Source organism: Amblyraja radiata, chromosome 16, assembly GCF_010909765.2.
Source record: "Amblyraja radiata isolate CabotCenter1 chromosome 16, sAmbRad1.1.pri, whole genome shotgun sequence".
In the NCBI taxonomy this organism is placed as follows: Eukaryota; Metazoa; Chordata; class Chondrichthyes; order Rajiformes; family Rajidae; genus Amblyraja; species Amblyraja radiata.
Genome location: NC_045971.1, coordinates 29,663,655 through 29,682,929, shown reverse-complemented (window position 1 = coordinate 29,682,929; position 19,275 = coordinate 29,663,655). Strand labels below are relative to the sequence as shown.

The window sequence follows — 19,275 nt, the reverse complement described above, 5'->3', positions numbered from 1 at the left end:
TGGTGGAGAGGTGGAATATTGCGTTGGGGGACCAGCTCTCCCGTGTGAACATGGGACCCAACGGGATCCACTTAGTCTAGTATATTACTATGACACTCCACAGCACTTTGTTTAATTTCTCTTTTGCTCTACTTGATGTACTATGTATGGCATTTATTTGTTGAGAAATTAGATTCAGAGTTAACATTTCAAATGCAGTTAGATTTGTGTAGGTATTTTACTAATATGTTATCCATTTCCCTGAATTGCAGACAATTGAAAGCTTTCTCAGTAAAGAAGTGAGTTATGTGATTTCCAACAGCAAGGAAGCAAACATTCAGAGTAAATCCTATTTAGCACCAGTTCCAAACAAGAAACATTTGAAAAAAGACCAAGCTAATTCCTCTCATTCAATCAACTTCAGAAATGGTCAGACGGTACGTGAGTAGAACTGTAAATGTAGTCACCTCTGCATTCTGTTGCTCTAGTGTACCATTGGATATTGGTGATGTCCACTTGACGTTAAAGTAATTTGCGGTTCTTTTGAATTATGTTTGTTCTTTGAACAACAGTTAAACTAAATCACTAACATATTTGCTGACCGCACTTATGACATTGGGCTTGAATGCATAAAAATATTGATTTACTGTGGTGTTGGATAGTGACTGGGAGATTAATTTTTCTAATCCCTTTCATAACGTGTCTAAATGTAAATATTATCACAAAATGGCATCAGTTTTAAAATCTTGTACAGTGTAAACTCCAATAATCTGCAATCATATTTTGGAAATCTGGATAATTCACCATCTGCCTCTTGGGCCACATTTCCTGACCTTTTTAACTTGCCAAGGCCACATTTTCTATGCTCCTTTTAAACTGACCAGGTTCACTTACAATGTAAATGTGGCTACTTGGTAATTTCTTTAAAAAAAAAAAAAGAATTAAATGAATGTTAGAGTATTATTTGAAAAACATCCAATAAATTACAAAATCTGTCAATTATGCCAGATTTACTGCAAGGTGATTGTGTTAAAATAATTACAGAATTACAGATGATTTTCCTCTGGTTAATGTAGTAACATGCTGTTGGTAATTTTGACATGTGGCGGAGATAATTTTCACACTGTAAATGCCTTTTATTCTTTCTAGAAGTTTTAACATAATGAAATAATGCTCTGGTAATTCTTTCAACCTCAGATCAGCAGAGGAAAACGACTACTTGAAAAAGTGATCAAGAACAATGTAAGTAGCTAACTTCTACAAAGTTAGTTAAATGTTTATTATAAATTTAACATATTTCCATTTAAGTTAAAATGCTAAGTGAATAGATTCTAGCACAGAGCTATAAAAATTAAGGATCCCAGTTTTAGTCGTTGGTCTGTAGTTGATCTATGCTGATTTAACAGTGGAGATGCTGCACTTGTCTTAGATGACAAAGACGTATTAGACACAAAGATGACATGGTCCTACACTATGGAAACGGATCCATCAGTCCAGCTTGCCCCTATTGACCATTGTGCCCTACCTACATTAGTCCCGCCTGCCCACATTTGGCCTATATCCCTCTAAGCCTTTCCTATCCATGTACCTGTCCAAATGTCTTTTAAATGTTGGTATAGTTTCTGCTTCAACTACCTCCTCTGGCAGCTCATTCTGTATGTTCACCACCCACTGAATGTGAAAAGTTACCCCTCAGATTCCTATTAAATCTTTTCTTTCTCACCCTAAACCTGCATCCTCTGGTTTTTGATTCCCCTACACTGCGCATCTACCTTATCTATTGGCCCCATGATCTTGTACATCTCCATTAGATCACCTCGCATCCTCCTACGCTCCGGGGAATAAAGTCATAGCCTGCCTAACCTTGCCTTGTCGCTTAAGCCCTGAAGTTCTGGCAACATCCTCGTAAATCACCAGTGTCTTTTACAGATTTTGGATCAAACAGGTTTCTGATCTCAAAAGAAAATCATTAGCAAAGTTAGTTAGCAGTTTTAAAGAACAAAACAGTGTCAGAGGTTATAGGGAGAAGGCAGCAGAATGGGATTAGGAGGGAGAGATAGATCAGCCATGATTGAACGGCAGAGTAGACTTGATGGGCCGAATGGTCTAATTCTACTCTTATCACTTATGATCTTATGTTTAAGAAAGAACTGCAGATGCTGAAAAAATTGAAGGTTATCAAAAATGCTGGAGAAACTCTGTGGGTGAGGCAGCATTTTTGTCTACTTATGATCTTATGAACACTTCCAGTCTACAAATAGGAAAAATGAGAAATTTAGAGATATGGGGGGGGGGGAGGTGGGAGAAAAGAATGGGAAGGCTTATGATAAGGTAGATTGATGGTGTAAAAGGTAACGAGACCAGTTAAGAAACAATTTATAATTTATAGGAATAGTAAAATCATTATTTGAAGGGGTTGCTCTTGGGTGCTCAGTCCAAAAGATGTTAATGTGTCAGAAATGAACAGATTTTCTTTGCTTCTCTTGATCTACATCCGGGGGGGGAAAAGGACTAAGGGTATCTTATGATTTAAACAGGAAGAGGAGAGGCCATGAATGCAAGAATGAAATGGACTGTCAAGGGGCCTGTCAATTACAATGGAAGGGACATATTCATAAGTGATAGCAGAATTAGGCCATTTGGCCTTATGCTGCCTTTTAATTATGGCTGATCTACCTTTCCCTCTCAAACCCATTCTCCTGCCTTCTCCCTATAACTTTTGATACCCTTACTAATCAACAACGTATCAATTTCCATTAAAAAAAAAACCTAATAACGTCCTCCACAGCTGTCTGTGAAAATGAATTCCACAGATTCAGCACCTCAGTCTAAATAAATTTGTTCTCATCTACTTTCCAAAGGTATGTCATTTTATTCTGAGGCTGTACCTGGACCTAGACGCTCCCTCTAGTGGAAACAATCTCCACATCGACTCTATCTGGGCCTTTCACAATTCTGTCAGTTTAAATTAGGTCAACAGAGTGTTTTATTGTCATATGTCCCAGATAGCACAATGACATTCTTACTTGCAGCAGCACAACAGAATATATAAATATAGTACACTGTAAACAATGTAATAAATGAGAAGGAGAAAGTCCAGTGTACAGACACAGACACACACAGAGAAAACAATAGTAGTGCAATAATAGTCTATTGTAGTTCAGAGCTTATTTGAGGTTGCAGTGTTTAATAGCCTGATGGCTGTGGGGAAGAAGCAGTTGCTGAACCTGGAAGTTACATTTTTCAGGCTCTTGTACCTCATTCCCAATGGCAGATATGAAATGAGTGTATGGCCAGGGTGGTGTGGGTCTCTGATGATGCTGGCTGACTTTTTGAGTCAGCTACTCCGGTAAATCCCTTCGCTGGTGGGGAGGTCAGAGCCGGTGATGGACTGGGCAGTGTTCACAACATTTTGCAGTCTATTTCACTCCTGGGCATTCAAGTTACCGAAACAGGCCATGATTCAACCAGTCAATATGTTCTCTACTGTCACAAGCACGTTTATTTATGTAGCGCACTAGACTAAGTGGGACCCGTTGGGTCCCAGCCTCACACGGGAGGACTGGGCCCCCAACGCAATATTCCACCTCTCCACCAATTCCAATATTGGTGGCCAGTGGGGGGGGCTTTCTAGAGCGCTAGTATGGGTGTGGGCTGAAGGGACTGGTTTCCAGAAGGCTAGTATGGACATTGTGGGCTGAATGGATTCTTTGGCTGGCGGCTCAGTTACTCAAGCCTGGTGTGCTGGCAGCACCCTCACTCACGGCTGGTGGGCTGGCAGTTGACTCATGGCTATTCCTTGAAATGCCACTTCAAGCAGGGTGCAAGGCCACCAAAATTCAAATGCAGTTTCCTACCATTTCAAGCAGGGTGCAAGACCACCAAATTCAAATGCAGTTTCATACGATTTCAAGCAATGTGCAAGGCCACTAAAGGCAGAGTCGTGACCTCTCCCTCCCCCTTCTTGCAGAGACTGGGGGACTCTGAGTAAGATGTCCAAAAATCACAGCCGTACGTGGTAGCGTTTTTCCTAAAATAATATACAGCGCAAACAGGAAGTGGTCAAGATTAGACTTTTAATTATATAGACGGCAAGGCAACTTTAGCATTCTCAAACCAACTTTTCAATTAGGCAAGGCAACTTTAGCATTCTCAAACCAACTTTTCAATTAGGCAAGGCAACTTTAGCATTCTCAAACCAAAAAACACTTTTAGCTAGCGTTTTCAAACCAAAAAACACTTTTAGCGAGTTTTTTTCAAACCACATTAAGGGTACTCACAGTTTAGTAGACATGTGTTCAGTGTTATTCACAGCTCAGACTGAGAGACGTGACCCTCTGACTCCCCCATCTTGCAGAAACTGACTGAGGCACTCAACACTTCTGGGTTTTATAGTCCCTCTGGAAGGGGTGTGCAATCTCAACATTTTGTTAAACATTAATAAGTCTTTTATTTTTCATCGATGGTAAAAATCCTCTTGTCTTGACCAGCGGAGGGGGATTCTGAGTAAGATGGCCAAAAATCACAGCCGTAAGTGGCAGCGTTTTTTCTAAAATCAATATACAGTGCAACAGGAAGTGGTCAAGATGAGACTTTTAGCAATATAGATTTCAGCAATAAGGCAATTCAAAGTGCTTTACACAAAGGATTAAAAAGTCATTAAAAAGAATAGAAAATAAAAACAAGCTAAAATAGAATAAGACGTATAAAATACAAGAATAAAAATTACAGTGCAGTGTTAGAAGTGAATAATGATTTAATTTAACTGTAATTAAAAGCTGCGTCAAAGATAGTCCTAAGCCCCGATTTAAAAGAACTGAGAGTTGGAGCGGACCTGCATTTTTCAGGAAGTTTGTTCCATATATGTGGTGCATAAAAACTAAACGCTGCTACACCTGTACACCTGTAGAAGTTCAAGAGAACCCATTCTGACATACCAAATCTTTGTAATCTTCTCAGTAAGGAGAGGCATTGATGTGCTTTCTTTATAATAACATTTGTGTGCTGGGTCCAGGAAAGATCTTCGGAAATATGCACGCCCAGGAATTTGAAGTTTTTGACTCTCTCCACCATCGTCCCGTTGATATAAACAGGGTTGTGAGTCATCATCCTTCCTCTTCCAATGTCCACAATCAGTTCATTAGTTTTACTGATATTGAGAGCCAGGTTGTTGTGCTGGCACGATTTGGTCGATCTCACTTCTATACTCCTACTCATCACCATCTGTAATTCACCCAACAACAGTGGTGTCGTCAGCGAACGTGAAGATGGAGTTCAAACTGTGTCCAGCTATACAGTCATGAGTACAGTGTGGGTAGAGCAGGGGGCTGAGCTCGCAGCCTTGTGGTGTTCCTGTACTGATTGTTAATGAGGAAGCAGTGTTTCTGCCAATTCAAACAGACTGTGGTCTGTGGATGAGGAAGTCGAGGATTCAATTGCATAGAGGTGCGCAGAAACTCAGTTCCGTAAACTTGGTAACCAGCTTGAAGGGGATGATGGTATTGAACGCCGAGCTGCAGTCTATAAACAACAGCTTGACGCAAATGTTTTTATTGTCCAAGTGGTCCAGTGTAGAGTGGAGAGCCAGTGAGATTGCATCCTCCGTCGACCTGTTGTGACGGTAGGCGAGCTGTAGTGGGTCGAGGTTCTTGTTGAGGTAGGAGTTGATATGCACCATAGCCAACCTCTCAAAGCACTTCATCACCACGGATGTTAGTGCCACTGGTCGATAGTTGTTGAGGCACGTGACCTGACTCTTCTTGGGCACCGGTATTATTGATGCCCTCTTAAAGCAGGTGGGAACCTCAGACCTCAGTAATGAGAGGTTGAAAATGTCTGCAAAAACTCCAGCCAGTTGTTCTGCACAGGTTTTGAGAACTCGACCGGATATACCATCAGGTCCAGACGCTTTCCGAGGGTTCACCTCCATGAAGGATCTTTGGTTGTTGTCCTCTGTAACTGACTGTAATACCATCAGGGCTTATGGGGGCTAGAGAAGGCACATCAGTGTTCTACCTATCAAAGTGTGCGTAGAACGCATTGAGCTCGTCAGGGTGATGCTTCGCTGTCGCTTGAGCTGCCTCCTGATTTTCCCCCCTCATCCTTCTAAATTCCAGCGAATACAGGCCCCGAGCCATCAAACACTCATCATACATTAATCTGATCATCCCCAGGATCATTCTTGTAAAGCTCCTCTCGACCTCATCCCTCCTTGGATATAGGGCTCAAAACTGCTCGCATACTGCAGATGTGGTCTGAGCAGTGCCTCATAAAGCCTCAGCATTACATCCCTATTTTTATATTCTAGTCCTCTCAAAATGAATGCATTTGCCTTCCTTACTACCAATTCAACTGGCAAATTACCCTTTTGGGAATCCTGCACCAGGACTCCCAAGTCCCTTTGCACCTCTAATTTCTGAATCCTCTCCCCATTTAGAAAATGGTCTTCCATTTATTCCTATTACCAAAGGGCATGACCGCACAATTACTACGTTGTATTCCATCTGCCACCACCTTGCCCACTCTCCCAACCTCTCCAACTACTTTTGCAGACTCCCAGCTTCCTCTCCACTACCTATCCTTCCACCCATCTTCATATCATCTGCAAACCTGACCACAACGCCATCAATTCCTTCATCCAAATCATTGATATACAATGTGAAAAGTAGCAGACCAATCACCAACCCCTGCATAACACCACTGCTCACTGCAGCCAACCAGAAAAAGTCCCTATTATTCCCACTCTATGCCTTCCGTCAGTCATTGTTTCTGAAATCAAAATGTTAAATCTATTTTTCTCACAGATACTGCCAGACCTGAGTTTCCATTATTTTTGTTATTGTTTCTATTTAAGACATATTAGAAGGATCAGTGTGGAAGTTGGCATTGTCTTGTAACAGATGCATCAGAGCAAAGAAACTGGGAGATGGAATGGAGTTCTTTCAGGAAGTGGGATATAAGAAGTGCAGATGAGGTAAAATGGCAGTTGGTACGTTTACAGTAAATATTGATTCAAAGGTTTCAAAGGTCTTTTATTGTCACATGTACCAATTAAGGTACAGTGATATGAGAATTATCATACAGCTAACAAAGTTAACATAAACATCCACCCCAACACATTCCTCACTGTGATGGAAGGCAAAAAAAGTCAACTATTCTTCCTCTTTATTCTCTCGTGGTCGAGGCAGTCAAACCATCCGTCGGGGCGGTCGAAGCTCCCGCAGTCGAGGCGGTCGAAGTTCCTGTGGCTTGGAGTTCCTGAAGTCGGTCTCTGAGCAGAGACCTCAAGCTGCGTGATGTTAAGTCCGCAAGCACCCTCGGTTGGAACTCCGAGGTCGATCCCTGGCAAAGGGATCAGGGGCTCCGCGATGTTAAAGTCCTATATGCTCCCCGCGGTGGAGATCTCAAAAGTCGGTCTCGAGCAAAGGCCGCCACTCCTCGATGTTAGGCCGCAGTGCGGACGGAGATATGACATGGGGGGAAAAAAATAGCATCTCCGTCGAGGTAAGAGATTAGAAAAAGTTTTCACCCAACCACACCCCCCACATAAGCTAAAGAACACTAAAAACATACATTTTACACATACTATTAAAACACAAAGAAGGAAGGGACAGACAGAATGTTGGTGAGGCAGCCATTGCTGGCGCCACCCAGTGGTTAGAGCAAAGCCAAGAATAGTAAATAAATAAGTCAAGAAGGGCAAGAGTTGGAGATGGACCATGTGACAATGAGGCAAGGTGGAAAATGGCGGCAAGGTAGGTGAAGTTTCCCTGTACAAGATATTACCACGAAGCAGCCCAAATGCAGTCATCAAACAGCAAGAATAAAATATAATGTGATCTTTAAAGGAATGGAACTAAGAATGTTTTAGGTTAACTGTGAAGAGACAACTTAACTTGGATTCTGAGTGGTTACCCCTATATCATTTATTTTAGTGACCTGCTGGATTATTGTGGAGGTATTCTCTGCTCTATCAGCATGCCAAATTTTTATTTGTGGAATCCATGAATTCCAAATACAGAAGTTGAAAAGCTGCATTTCCAATGTGCTATCTTCAATTTTGTTTACTGACAGGAATGTGGAGTTGGTAACAGTACTTTGGCTAATGCCCATTCCTGGGGAGTGAAAATCCTACATCTGGATGGTATCCTTTCTAATTATAAAATGTCATTGTACTTGTATAACGATAGTAATTGTTTGTTGCTTTGTGAGAGTTTTGCTCCATTAGCTGCATAATTCATTAACCTAATTAGCATCAAAATTTGAAAATGACAAACTACTACAATGCAGTGCGTGCTGATATGTAATAGTTCAAAGCTACCACTGTGTGGCATAGGTTGCCTGTGATTGCATAGTTCATTAAAAAAATCTTTCAAGTCAAGTCAGGTATATTCGTTACGTGCACATAAAGTGCAGTGAAATTAACTTGCCAGCAGTGGTACAATAAAAAAAAAGAACACACAATACACAATAAAAATTTAACACAAACATTCACCACAGCATTCATCACTGTGGTGGAAGGCACAAAGTTTGGTCCGTCCTCTTCCATTTTCCCGCGTGGTCGGGACCACAACCCTCCGCAATCGCAGCTGCGAAAGGCCAGACGTGCAGACGAGGTAAGTTCTGAATCGGTGCTTCCCTACCATAGACCGCGGCTACAAGATGGTGCAGGCCGGCGGTCGAAGATCTAAAGTCCCCGCCGCGCCGCAGCCAGAAGCACCGCAGACCGCAGGGCCGACAGTCGGAGCTCCTCTCCTGGGATCCCGCTCCGGATGGTAAGTCCCCGCTGCGCCCTTGGTTAGAAGTGGGCCGGCGGTCGGAGCTCTTCTCCGGGGTCCCCACCAAGGGATCCCAGGCTCCGGACGTCGCGCCAGCTGGAGCTCTACAGACTGCGACTTCAGGCTGCCGCGGACCAGCGAATGGAGCGATCCCCTCCGGCGACCCCCGGCGAGGGCTCGCCCGCTCTGCGACAAAAGTGTCCACGCTGCGCCCGCCGCTGAAGCCTCGGGCGCGTCTCCGGGAAAGGCCGCACCGATCCTCTGTTAGGCCGACATGGAAAATGTTGTCTCTCCGTGGAGGAGGCGACTGAAGCGGTTTCCCCCTTACCCCCCCACACCACCCCCCACACAAGACACACGGAGAAACATTAAAAACACATTGGGACACACAAAAAAAAAAAAAAAAGTTGAGAAAACTAACACGCTGCTGGCAGGGCAACCGGCTCGAAGGGCCCCCACCGACCTCAGATAACGATGATGAAGGAAATAGGCCATTGTTAGCTGTTTGTAGGGTGAAAATGAGAAGCTAGTGCGACTTGGGTGGGGGAAGGATAGAGATATAAGGAATGCCAGGGCTGCCTGAAGTGAGAGAAATCAATATTCATACCACTGGGCTGCAAGCTGCCCAAGCGAAATATGAGATGCTGTTCCTCCAATTTGCATTTAGCCTCACTCTGACACTGGAGGAGACCGTGGGCAGAAAGATCTGTGTGAGAATGGGAATGACCAAATGCTGAGTTTAAAACGTGAATCCTAAAGTAGAATGTGTCTAGATGTAAACACAGTGGCGCAGCAGTAGCATTGCTACCTTACAGCGCCAGAGATCAGGGTTCAATCCTGGCAACGGGTGCTTGTCTGTACGGAGTTTGTACGTTTTCCCAGGGACGGTGTGAATTTTCTCCGGGTACTTCGATTTCCTCCCACATTCTAATGACTTACAGGTTTGTCCGTTAATTGGCTTTGGTAAAATTACAAATTATTTCTTGTGTGTAGGATAGTACTAGTATTTGGGTGATCACTGGTCCCTGTGGACTTAGTGGGCTGAAATGAAGCATAATGTTTTGGGGATTTCTTTTTACTGTGTAAACAGTTCAAAAATACCTGGAGTTCTTGTGAGACCACTGATTCTGTGAGATTATGTTGGAGAAAACTTCAAAACAACCCACCGTGGAGAGGAACAAGGAACCATCACCAGCAGCTTCTGGACTTTGCTGCACAGTTTCATGGCGACAGTTTTACAGTGTTAATACATCTGGAAATTTGTGTCATCATTTAGTAGCTTTGCCACAAGTGGGGAAAAATGTTTCTCTTGGTTTTTTTTAATTGCTGTTTTTTTTATTTTTCCTTCCTCCCACAATATGTAATGTGATTCTGTTCCATTCTGTTTGTAGTTTGTTGTTTGTTTGTTTTTTTTGCACAAGGTCCGCAAGCATTGCCACTTTTCATTTCACTGCACATCTCGTATGTGTATGTGACGAATAAACTTGACTTGACTTGACCCTTGCTTGCATTTGGCCTTGAGCTGAACACAAGATAAGATATGCACATATCTTGTGCGTAAATATTATTTGTTTATTATTCTTCCTTAGAATGGGTGAATCACTGACTAGCTCATCATTTTGGGCTATCCCAACTTACTCTTGAGAAGATGGTGATGATCTCTGTTTTTGAAATACTTTGGTCCATACGATCATGGTATTTCTTGTGCCAATGAACACGTTGTTTAAGGATGGGAATTTGTGCCCAAGTATGACCTGGCCCAGATTTATTGAAAGTGACACACATACCAGTTATGATGGTTCTCCTAATGGCCTAGATGGCAGATATTACTGGTTCTGGAGGTGCTCTGTACATTTGTAGAATTTTTATGAATATTTTTTATTTCATTTTTAGTCTGTGTCTTTCCTATTAGATAATTAATATCTATCTTTTCTGATACATTTACAATTTACATAATTTTTATCTGCCGTGAATATATTTTCTGTCCATTTTTAATCAACAGTTCTATTATTCACAACACTATATATGTACAGTTTACCACTCCCCATCAATAGGATTAGCCTTCATGTCAGATCCACAGCTTTATCAATGTGAACATTCTCATTCTGTGAATTTGTTGAAGGTCTTGAGTGCCCTGCATAAAAAAGAATGAACCTTAACTACTGTGAAGATCTACTGGCATATTTTGAAAAGAGGGGTGTTAAGAAACTGCTAAACACCAATAGAAAGTCTCTGGTAAGTTATGTTTTGATCCTGAGAGGGGCAAAAAAAACTATCAATAGCAGAAGATGAAATGGCTTAATCAAACTATATTCAAATATTGTTGGTAGACAAAAATGCTGGAGGAACTCAGCGGGTGAGGTAGCATCTGTGTGTAAGCCTTGCTGGTTTTGAATCCTCCTCCACTCCTCTGACATATGGGGTTCCAAAGGGCTCAATTTTAGGGCCCTTGCTTTTCTCACTGTACTTACATCCTCCGGGTTCCATTCTTAGAAAGCATGGTATCTCTTTTCATTGTTATGCTGATGATAGTCAACTATATATGCTGCTGAGGAAGGAAGATGCCTTTTCTGTCAAATCACTTCTGTCATGTCTTGAGGACATTAAGTCGTGGATGGCCCTAAACTTTCTAGGATTTAATGAAAAGAAGACAGAGGTGATATTGTTTGGTCCCAATGGCTGCCGTGAACCTCCCCTTGTTGACTTGGGTCCCCTGGCACGGTATGTGAAGCCAACAGTTTTAAACCTGGGTTTTAGGATGGACAGTGATTTTAAATTAGATCATCAAATAGGCGCGGTGGTTAAGTCCAGCTTCTTTCACTTAAGGCAGCTGGCAAAGGTGAAGCCCATTCTTGAGCGGCAGCATTTTGAAACAGTAATCCATGCCTTTATTACATCTAGGCTGGATTACTGTAACGCACTCTATTTTGGAGTTGCTCGATCTTCCCTGGCTCGTCTCCAGTTGGTTCAAAATGCTGCTGCTCGCCTTTTAACTGGAACTCGAAAGAGGGAACACATAACGCCAATTCTGGCCTCCCTCCACTGGCTCCCGGTGTACTTTCGAGTTCATTTTAAAATTCTTTTATTTGTTTTTTAAATCTTTAAATGGGCTCGCCCCGCCTTACCTCTCTGAGCTGCTTCATCCATACGCTCCTGCCCGGTGCCTCAGGTCAGCTGATCAGCTGCTCCTGGAGGTACCGAGGTCTAAGCGGAAGCTCAGAGGGGATAGAGCCTTCTCTGTTGCTGCTCCGGCACTCTGGAACACTCTGCCGTTGCACATCAGACAGCCCCCTCGCTGTCCATCTTCAAAACCAGTATTAAAACATTTATATTCCTTGGCTTTTGACCCTGCTTGAGACTTTGCTCCTGTTTTAGTGCTTTTAATGTTTTTAATTTTATTGTTTTTACTCTTTCTTTTAATGTTTTTATTGTCGTGTAATAATTTCTTGTCCATGACTAGTCATGTGCAGCACTTTGTTGCAACAGTGGTTGTTTTTAAAGTGCTCTATAAATAAAGTTATTATTATTATATTATTATCTATGGTGAAGGAAATAGGCGACGTTTAGGGTCGAGGCCCTTCATTGTTGAGTTCTTGGGCGATATACTTTTGAGTTGAATCAAAAGTATAACGCCCAAGTACTCAATGATCCTTGAACATGCTTTGATGATGCCATTTCATCTTCTGCTTTTCATATTTTTTTGCAAAATTTCAATCAGAACATTCCAATACTGATTCAAATCTGATTTTAAGACTTTTTATTGATTATTTAAAATATGGTTTCCCAATTAGCACTCTTGGAGTAATATCTCTCCTAGATTACGAATTGCTGGATGTTTAATCATTAGAGCTACATATTTTTCAATTATGCTATTTAAAAGGTTGCTGCTGTATTATTTAGTGTTAATAGCACCATAATCTCTCTCCAAGCAGTTATGGAACTGCCCTTAATTGTTTTTCATTTTTGCTGAGACAATTTAACACATGTTTAAATATTAATTTATATCTTGAGAGTCAGTAGGCTTGCTACCTATATTAACCACATGAAAAAATGCAATCATTATTATTTAATTTAAATACTCATTTGAATATTTCCTTGTCCAAAGCTATAGATTGTGTAATTAACACCACACAATAGACAGATTTGCAAAGAGAAACGGTAATATTGTTTACAATAAGAATTTAGTTAATAGCTGCTGAATATTAATATATTTGCTGCAATGAAAACAGATCTGTAAATTTCACCAAGGTAAATTTTATGCTGCCGACAATATCCATTAGGGGGTTGTGTTTAAATTTCACTGTCAACGTTTATGGCAAAGGGAAAATATATATTTGTGTTAATACAGTCTTTAAATAAAATCTTTCAAAATTCAATTGATTTCAACATCATTTTTTGGGTGTTTACCAGGGCAATGGACATTCATCTAATTCTGCTTACAAGAGTACTAAAGGTAAGTTATTATATGGATCCTATTGTTTTGGAAAGTAACTTTTAATACAGGTAGCCAAAATAGTTTGTCAATTTATTTGTGCAGTCTTTATGATATCAAAATGTTTGGCTCCTTTGTTTCATTTATTGAGAAAAATGTGAGATCCTTCAATTTGGTGTGCATAACAGAGCAGAGTACTTGTTAATTGGTCAATGATGGGGTAGTGTTGATATCCAAAGGCACCTGGGTATGTAAAGGCCAGCATGAGGACACAGCACAACAATGACTTGGAGGGCAGATGGTGCAATTGCTTTTATTGTGAGAGTGTTTAATTTACATGAGTGATGAAGTCTTATGGCAAATATTTTAGAACTTTGGCGCCTGGACTTTCGTGCAATTTTGATCTGCTCATCTAAGAACGGATACACTTGCAAAAGAGGGAGCGCAGCAAAGATTTACTACACTGGTTTCAGCTTTTCTACTACGTGTACCAAAGTGGATAGCCAAGTGTTTTTCCACAGTATATTCCATCTGCCTGCTCATTTAATTAGTCCACATCCTGAGGAGATTCACCACAATATTGTCTGGGATGGAGCTTTTCAGTTATGAGGAGAGACTTGAGAATCCCGATCAGTTTTCCTTGATACTGAGGAGGTTAAGCAAGGACATGATTATAAACTTATGATCTGTATCAATAGTGTATACTGCAGGAAGCTAAAACTAAAGGACATAGATTTAGGCTATGGGGTAAAAAATTTAGAGGGAATTTGAGGAGGCCATTTGTCACCTAGAGAGCGATGATTACCTGGAATACAGCGTGGTGGAAACAGTCACTGGCAGTATTTAAGAAGTTTCCATTAGTACTTAAATGCCAGGCGACAAGTGAACCAGGGAGGTGTGAAGGGAATGATCTCTGTGGAAAGCGGAAATGGGTGGAGATTGGAAGATGTGGCTAGTGGTGGGATCCCATTGGAGGTGGTGAAAATGTCAGAGGATTATGCACTGTATGCAATAGCTGATCAGGTAAAAGGTGAGGACTAAGGGGACTCCCTGTTGCAACTGGGGGAGGGGAGCAAGAGTCCCGCTCCACTCTTGTTCACCCCCCCCCCCCCCCCCCCCCCCCCCCTGCAGGCACAAAAGGGATAGAGCCCCCCTAATCCTCACCTTTCTCCTCGTTAGCTATCATCTCTTTTGATGTCCTGTTTTTTCACACCTTACCCTTCCTTATCTCTGTCTCTCTCTCCCCTGACTCTTAGTCTGAAGAAGTGTCTCGACCTGAAACGACACCCATTCTTTCTATCCTGTCCCGCTGAGTTACTCCAGCATTTTGTGTCTATCTTTGGTGTAAACCAGCATCTGCAGTTCCTTCCAACACATCCTTGGAACCAGCCATTGGGTTAATTCAAAACAGAGATTGATGGATTTATGGGCATGTGGGAAATAGTGATGAGGCAGATTAGCCTTTTAATTGCCCTGCTATTGGAAAGTTGCCATTAAGTTGGAAAGACTGCAAAGAGGTTTTATGAGGATTTTGTCAGGACTCAAGGGTCTGAGTTATAGGAAGAGATTATGCAGGCTAGGACTTCCTCTGATTTTAGGAGACTAAGCAAGTATACACAATTAAGAGGGGCATGATAGGGTAAATGCACACAGCCTTTGGAAGAAGACCTTGAAGGATGGCATACGGCTGCTTCCATTCCTTATGTTCTTATGCCACATTGCATTTTACATTGATTTGAGAGGGAAGGCAAGCACCAGTTCAGGATTTCATCCAAATGGTGCCACGTCCGAGAGTATAGCATCCCTCTGCAACAGTCAAATTGCAGTTTATATTATGTTAATGAGTTGATAATCTTGTGTTGCCCCTCTATAAAACTGACTCAGACTAGAGTGATAGCACTGAGTCAAGAAAATGTTTTACAAAAGTCAGGTTTTATCACCTTGAAACTGTCCCAATCCCATGGTAGCAGAATAATGTACTTACTTTAACTAACTGTAACATAAAACTATGTATTATAATTACCACAATAATATCACAGAAAATCCATCAGTAAAATAAAAATGACAAGATGCTATTTTGAAAAATCTTTACCAAAAGTTCAGTATTGAAAGTCAGTCGAAAACCACAGTTCCAATGGTTTCAAACCGTCTATGAAATGTATTGTAGCCTTGTCAAGATTGTAAATTCAACTCCCACAGGCAATACATATCATCAATACATTCTGTGAATCAGTTTATTCGAGTTGATATTAAATGCATTTTAACGTTCTTTTTTGTGCAGTGGGAAAACTAAAACATCCATTTCTTAAAATTGAAGATTCCAGTCGGTAAGCATGCTTTAATTTTTTGCACCTGATTACAACATACTTTTTAGAATTTCACCTCTCCACCAATTTCAATATTGGTGGCCAGTGGGGGGGGGGTTGCTTTCTGGAGTGCTAGTATGGATGTTGTGGGCTGAAGGGACTGGTTTCCAGAGGGCTAGTATGGACATTGTGGGCCAAATGGATCATTGGGCTGGCAGCTCAGTCACTCGGGCCTGGTGGGCTGGCAGCTCAGTCACGCCTATTCCTTGAAATTCCATTTCAAGCAGAGTGCAGGCCACCAAATTCAATTTCATAGCATTTCAAGCAGGGTGCAGGCCACCAAATTGCCAAACAACTCATTGCATTGTCATGAAGGGCTAACAAATCATTTATTGCAAGTATATTGCAGACTCAGTTTAGTTGATTCACAGCTTAGAATCACAGCTGTGGACTCTCCCTCGCGATCTTCCAGAGTGACTGACTCGCGTCCAGGCATCCGGGGTATTATAGTCCTGCCCCCCCCCACCGGAAGGGGCGTTACCTTCATCATGGTGATTGACAGGCGAAAGGACTAATCAGCTGATCTCAAGTTTATTTAAACACTCATAACTTTTTTTATTGTTTTATCAATCGGAAAATTCCTCGGGGCTGTCTCAGCGGAGGAGGACTGTGAGTAAGATGGCCAAAAATCATAGCGATATATGGTAGCATTTTTTCTAAAATCAATATACAGCGCAGACAGGAAGTGGTCAAGATGAGATTTTTAGTTATATATATATATAGATGTTGGAGTATCTGGCATTGTAAATGAAAGAATCATATGTAGAAATGAACGTTAAGAATATTTTACTGCATGTTATAGTTACCATTGCATTTTGCAATGATTAAACTAATCATAAAAGTCATACAGCACTGCAACGGGTCTGTCAGCCCAGTGTCCATGCCAATTATCAAGCACTGAATTTGGAATGTGAGAGGAAACCATATATCACAGCAGGAGCATGCATACTCTTCCAAACAGCACTGGAAGTCGGAATTGAACCCGAGCTCACTGGGGTTATAAGGGAGTAACTCGTTTGGTGGACCTCTTTCTGGTGTTCGTATTTCCATTTGTTGTAACACATTTTGTGTAATATCCTCAACCAGTCTGACTCTAAGAACACCATTCTCCTTATTCCTTTTGTCCCTTAGCAGCTCCTCTGCCTGTCTCCCTCCGGTCATCCTCCAGGTCAGTCCTCATTGTATCACTTCTCGGGGGAATTGCCTTCGGTCACGACATCAGAGGAGTCTGACTACTGGCGGTTCTCCCTCATTCTCAATGCTTTCTGGTTCTCTTTCTGGATTGGGGATCACTGATGCCAGCATTTCTTCCTGGCAATCGTTTTCTATAAAGCTCCAAGTTTATGATCCAGCCAAAGATAGACACAAAGTACTGAGGTAACTTAGGGGTTGGGAACATTTCGAGACAGTGAGACTGAAAACGGGTCTTGACCCGAAACGTCATCCACCCTTTTACTCTAGAGATGCTGCCTAACCTGCAGTGTTACCCCAGCACTTTGTTATTTGGTATAAACCAGCATCTGCAGTTCTTTGTTTCAATATTATGATCCAGTGACCTTGGAATTTACTTTTGAGTTCCAATAGCAATGCCACCTCTTTCTCCGACCACTTGGATTTCCTTCCTGGTTTCTCCTTAACCAGGAGTTCAAAGATTCTTTTTTGGTTCCTGAGCTCTACATGTTGATGCCTTTTGATCATTCTGGTGGCAAATGCCCCTCTGCACACCTCACATATATGCCACCCAATTTAAGCAAAATGTGTAAATTTTACTGACTTAAGAAATATGGTTAAATGCATAAAGTTCAGACACTCTCTGCCGAATCATTTGTAAGTGTTGCAAATTGTATGTACACAGGCATTTTAAACCCCTTTACCACCAATTTGTGGACTATCCTGAACTGAACTACAAATCCCATAAAGGACATAGTGCCTTTGATCATCGGAAGAAATCTAAAAATGGATATCAGGACCAAGAAAAGAGCAAACCCGGGTAAATAGCGTTTAAATTTTTTTTTAATATTAACCTTTTTGTTGTGAACTTTAACTACCACGATTTATTTAATTGGGTTATGGGATATATCTGGAAGAGTGATTATTTATTACCCATATTTAATTGTTGTTGAGATCACGATGAGCCTCTTTTTTTTTAATCCACTGTAGTCCTTCAGGTGAAGGTGCTCTCCCAGTGCTGATGGATAGGGAGATAGGAGTTAATGATACCAATGGATGTCAATACATTTCCAGGTCAGGATTTTAGTGACTTTGGGAATTTGAACTGGTGACAGGACAGCATGGTGGCGCAACTGTACAGTTGCTGCCTTGCAACGCCAGAGACCCGGTTCGATCCTGACTACGGATGCTGTGTGTATGAAGTTTGCACATTCTCCCGGTGACCGCTTGGGTTTTCCCTGGGTGCTCCCGTTTCCTCCCACATTCCAAAGGCATACAGGTTTTGTAGGTTAATTTATCTTTGGTAAAAATTGGTAATTGTCCCGAGTGTGTTAGTGTTAGTGTGCGGTGATTGCTGGTCGGCATGGACTCGGTGGGCCGAAAGGTCCGTTTCCAGGCTAACTCTAAACTAAATTAAACAAGTGACAATCCTAAGAGCCTGTTGTCTTTGTCCTCTATAATAGAGTTTGCATTATGTGGGAGATGATGCCAGAGTGGACTTGACAAGTTGCTGCAGTGCATTCTGTAAATAGACCACACCACAGGCACCAGTGAACCAGTAACAAATGGAATGCCCTTCTAGTAAACTGCTTTGGCCTGGATTGTTTCGAGCTGCTCAAGTGTCACAGGAGCTACACCCCTCCTGGTAATGGATGACTTGTAAACAGAGGACAGCTAGGAGGAGTCATTCATCACGGATTTTCCACCCTCTGATCTCTCTTTCCTTCTCCGATAGTTAGATTCAGTGTGATGGATCCGATTAAATTTCCAGTCAATTGTACATCCCTATCCCTATTGATGAAATGGAATTTAGTGAGGATAATGCTGTTGAATTTTTGAATGCGAATTTAATTAAACGATTCATTTTAACTAATTTTCAAAAATAGGAATGTTAAAATCTTAAATGAATCTAAAGTGTGTTTGACATATTTTGGTCATCTCCCCAAATATTTTAATGCAGACTGGTAGTTGGATATATCTGGAGTCCTTTGTGCTTATTGACTGGCAGTATCTGTTACTATTGCCTAATTTTTCTCATTTGGAGCACATCAAGCTACTTACATTTTGATTAGTTATTATAAAGACTTGAAATATTTAATGTTTGGGGAAGTGTTGACTTATTCGTAGATGAAAGAAACTTGTTTCCATTATATTTAGCTCATGCTTTTGTGGTGGTGGCGCGACTCACTGTTGCAGCGGCCCCTACAGCCTGTCTGTCTTTTTTTTATTTTTTGTCTAGTTAAATGTAGTTGTTTGTGTTTTTTAATAGTGTTTTTAACTGTGTATATGTGTGGGGGGGGGGGGGGGGGGGGAAAGGGGGAAACTTTTTAAAATCTCTTCCCTGTACGGGAGATCCGACCTTTTCCTTGTCGGGTCTCCGTTGTCGTTGGGGCCTAGCACCGTGGAGCGGCCTCCAGCCTGAACGACCTGGGGGCTCCAGTCACGGAGCCTGCGGAGCTGTGGACTTACCATGCTGGTCGGCATCGGAGCGTGGGGAACGGTGGTGACTCACTGCTGCGGCCCGACCACGTAGCTCGGAGGCTCCAGCTGC

The 19,275-nt window shown here is 41.8% G+C and overlaps 1 protein-coding gene across 2 annotated transcripts in view; it reads left to right on the top strand.

The window, feature by feature from the left end:
• LOC116982088 (protein DBF4 homolog A-like) overlaps nucleotides 1-19,275 on the top strand; it is a 38,315-nt gene that overhangs the window by 8,968 nt on the left and 10,072 nt on the right. For both annotated transcript variants that reach the window (XM_033035392.1, XM_033035393.1), the window contains exons 3-9: nucleotides 252-416; nucleotides 1,177-1,221; nucleotides 8,053-8,122; nucleotides 10,927-10,991; nucleotides 13,167-13,209; nucleotides 15,470-15,515; nucleotides 17,410-17,544. In XM_033035392.1, the coding sequence (XP_032891283.1) occupies nucleotides 252-416; nucleotides 1,177-1,221; nucleotides 8,053-8,122; nucleotides 10,927-10,991; nucleotides 13,167-13,209; nucleotides 15,470-15,515; nucleotides 17,410-17,544 (569 nt within the window). The remainder of the gene's footprint in view (nucleotides 1-251; nucleotides 417-1,176; nucleotides 1,222-8,052; nucleotides 8,123-10,926; nucleotides 10,992-13,166; nucleotides 13,210-15,469; nucleotides 15,516-17,409; nucleotides 17,545-19,275) is intronic.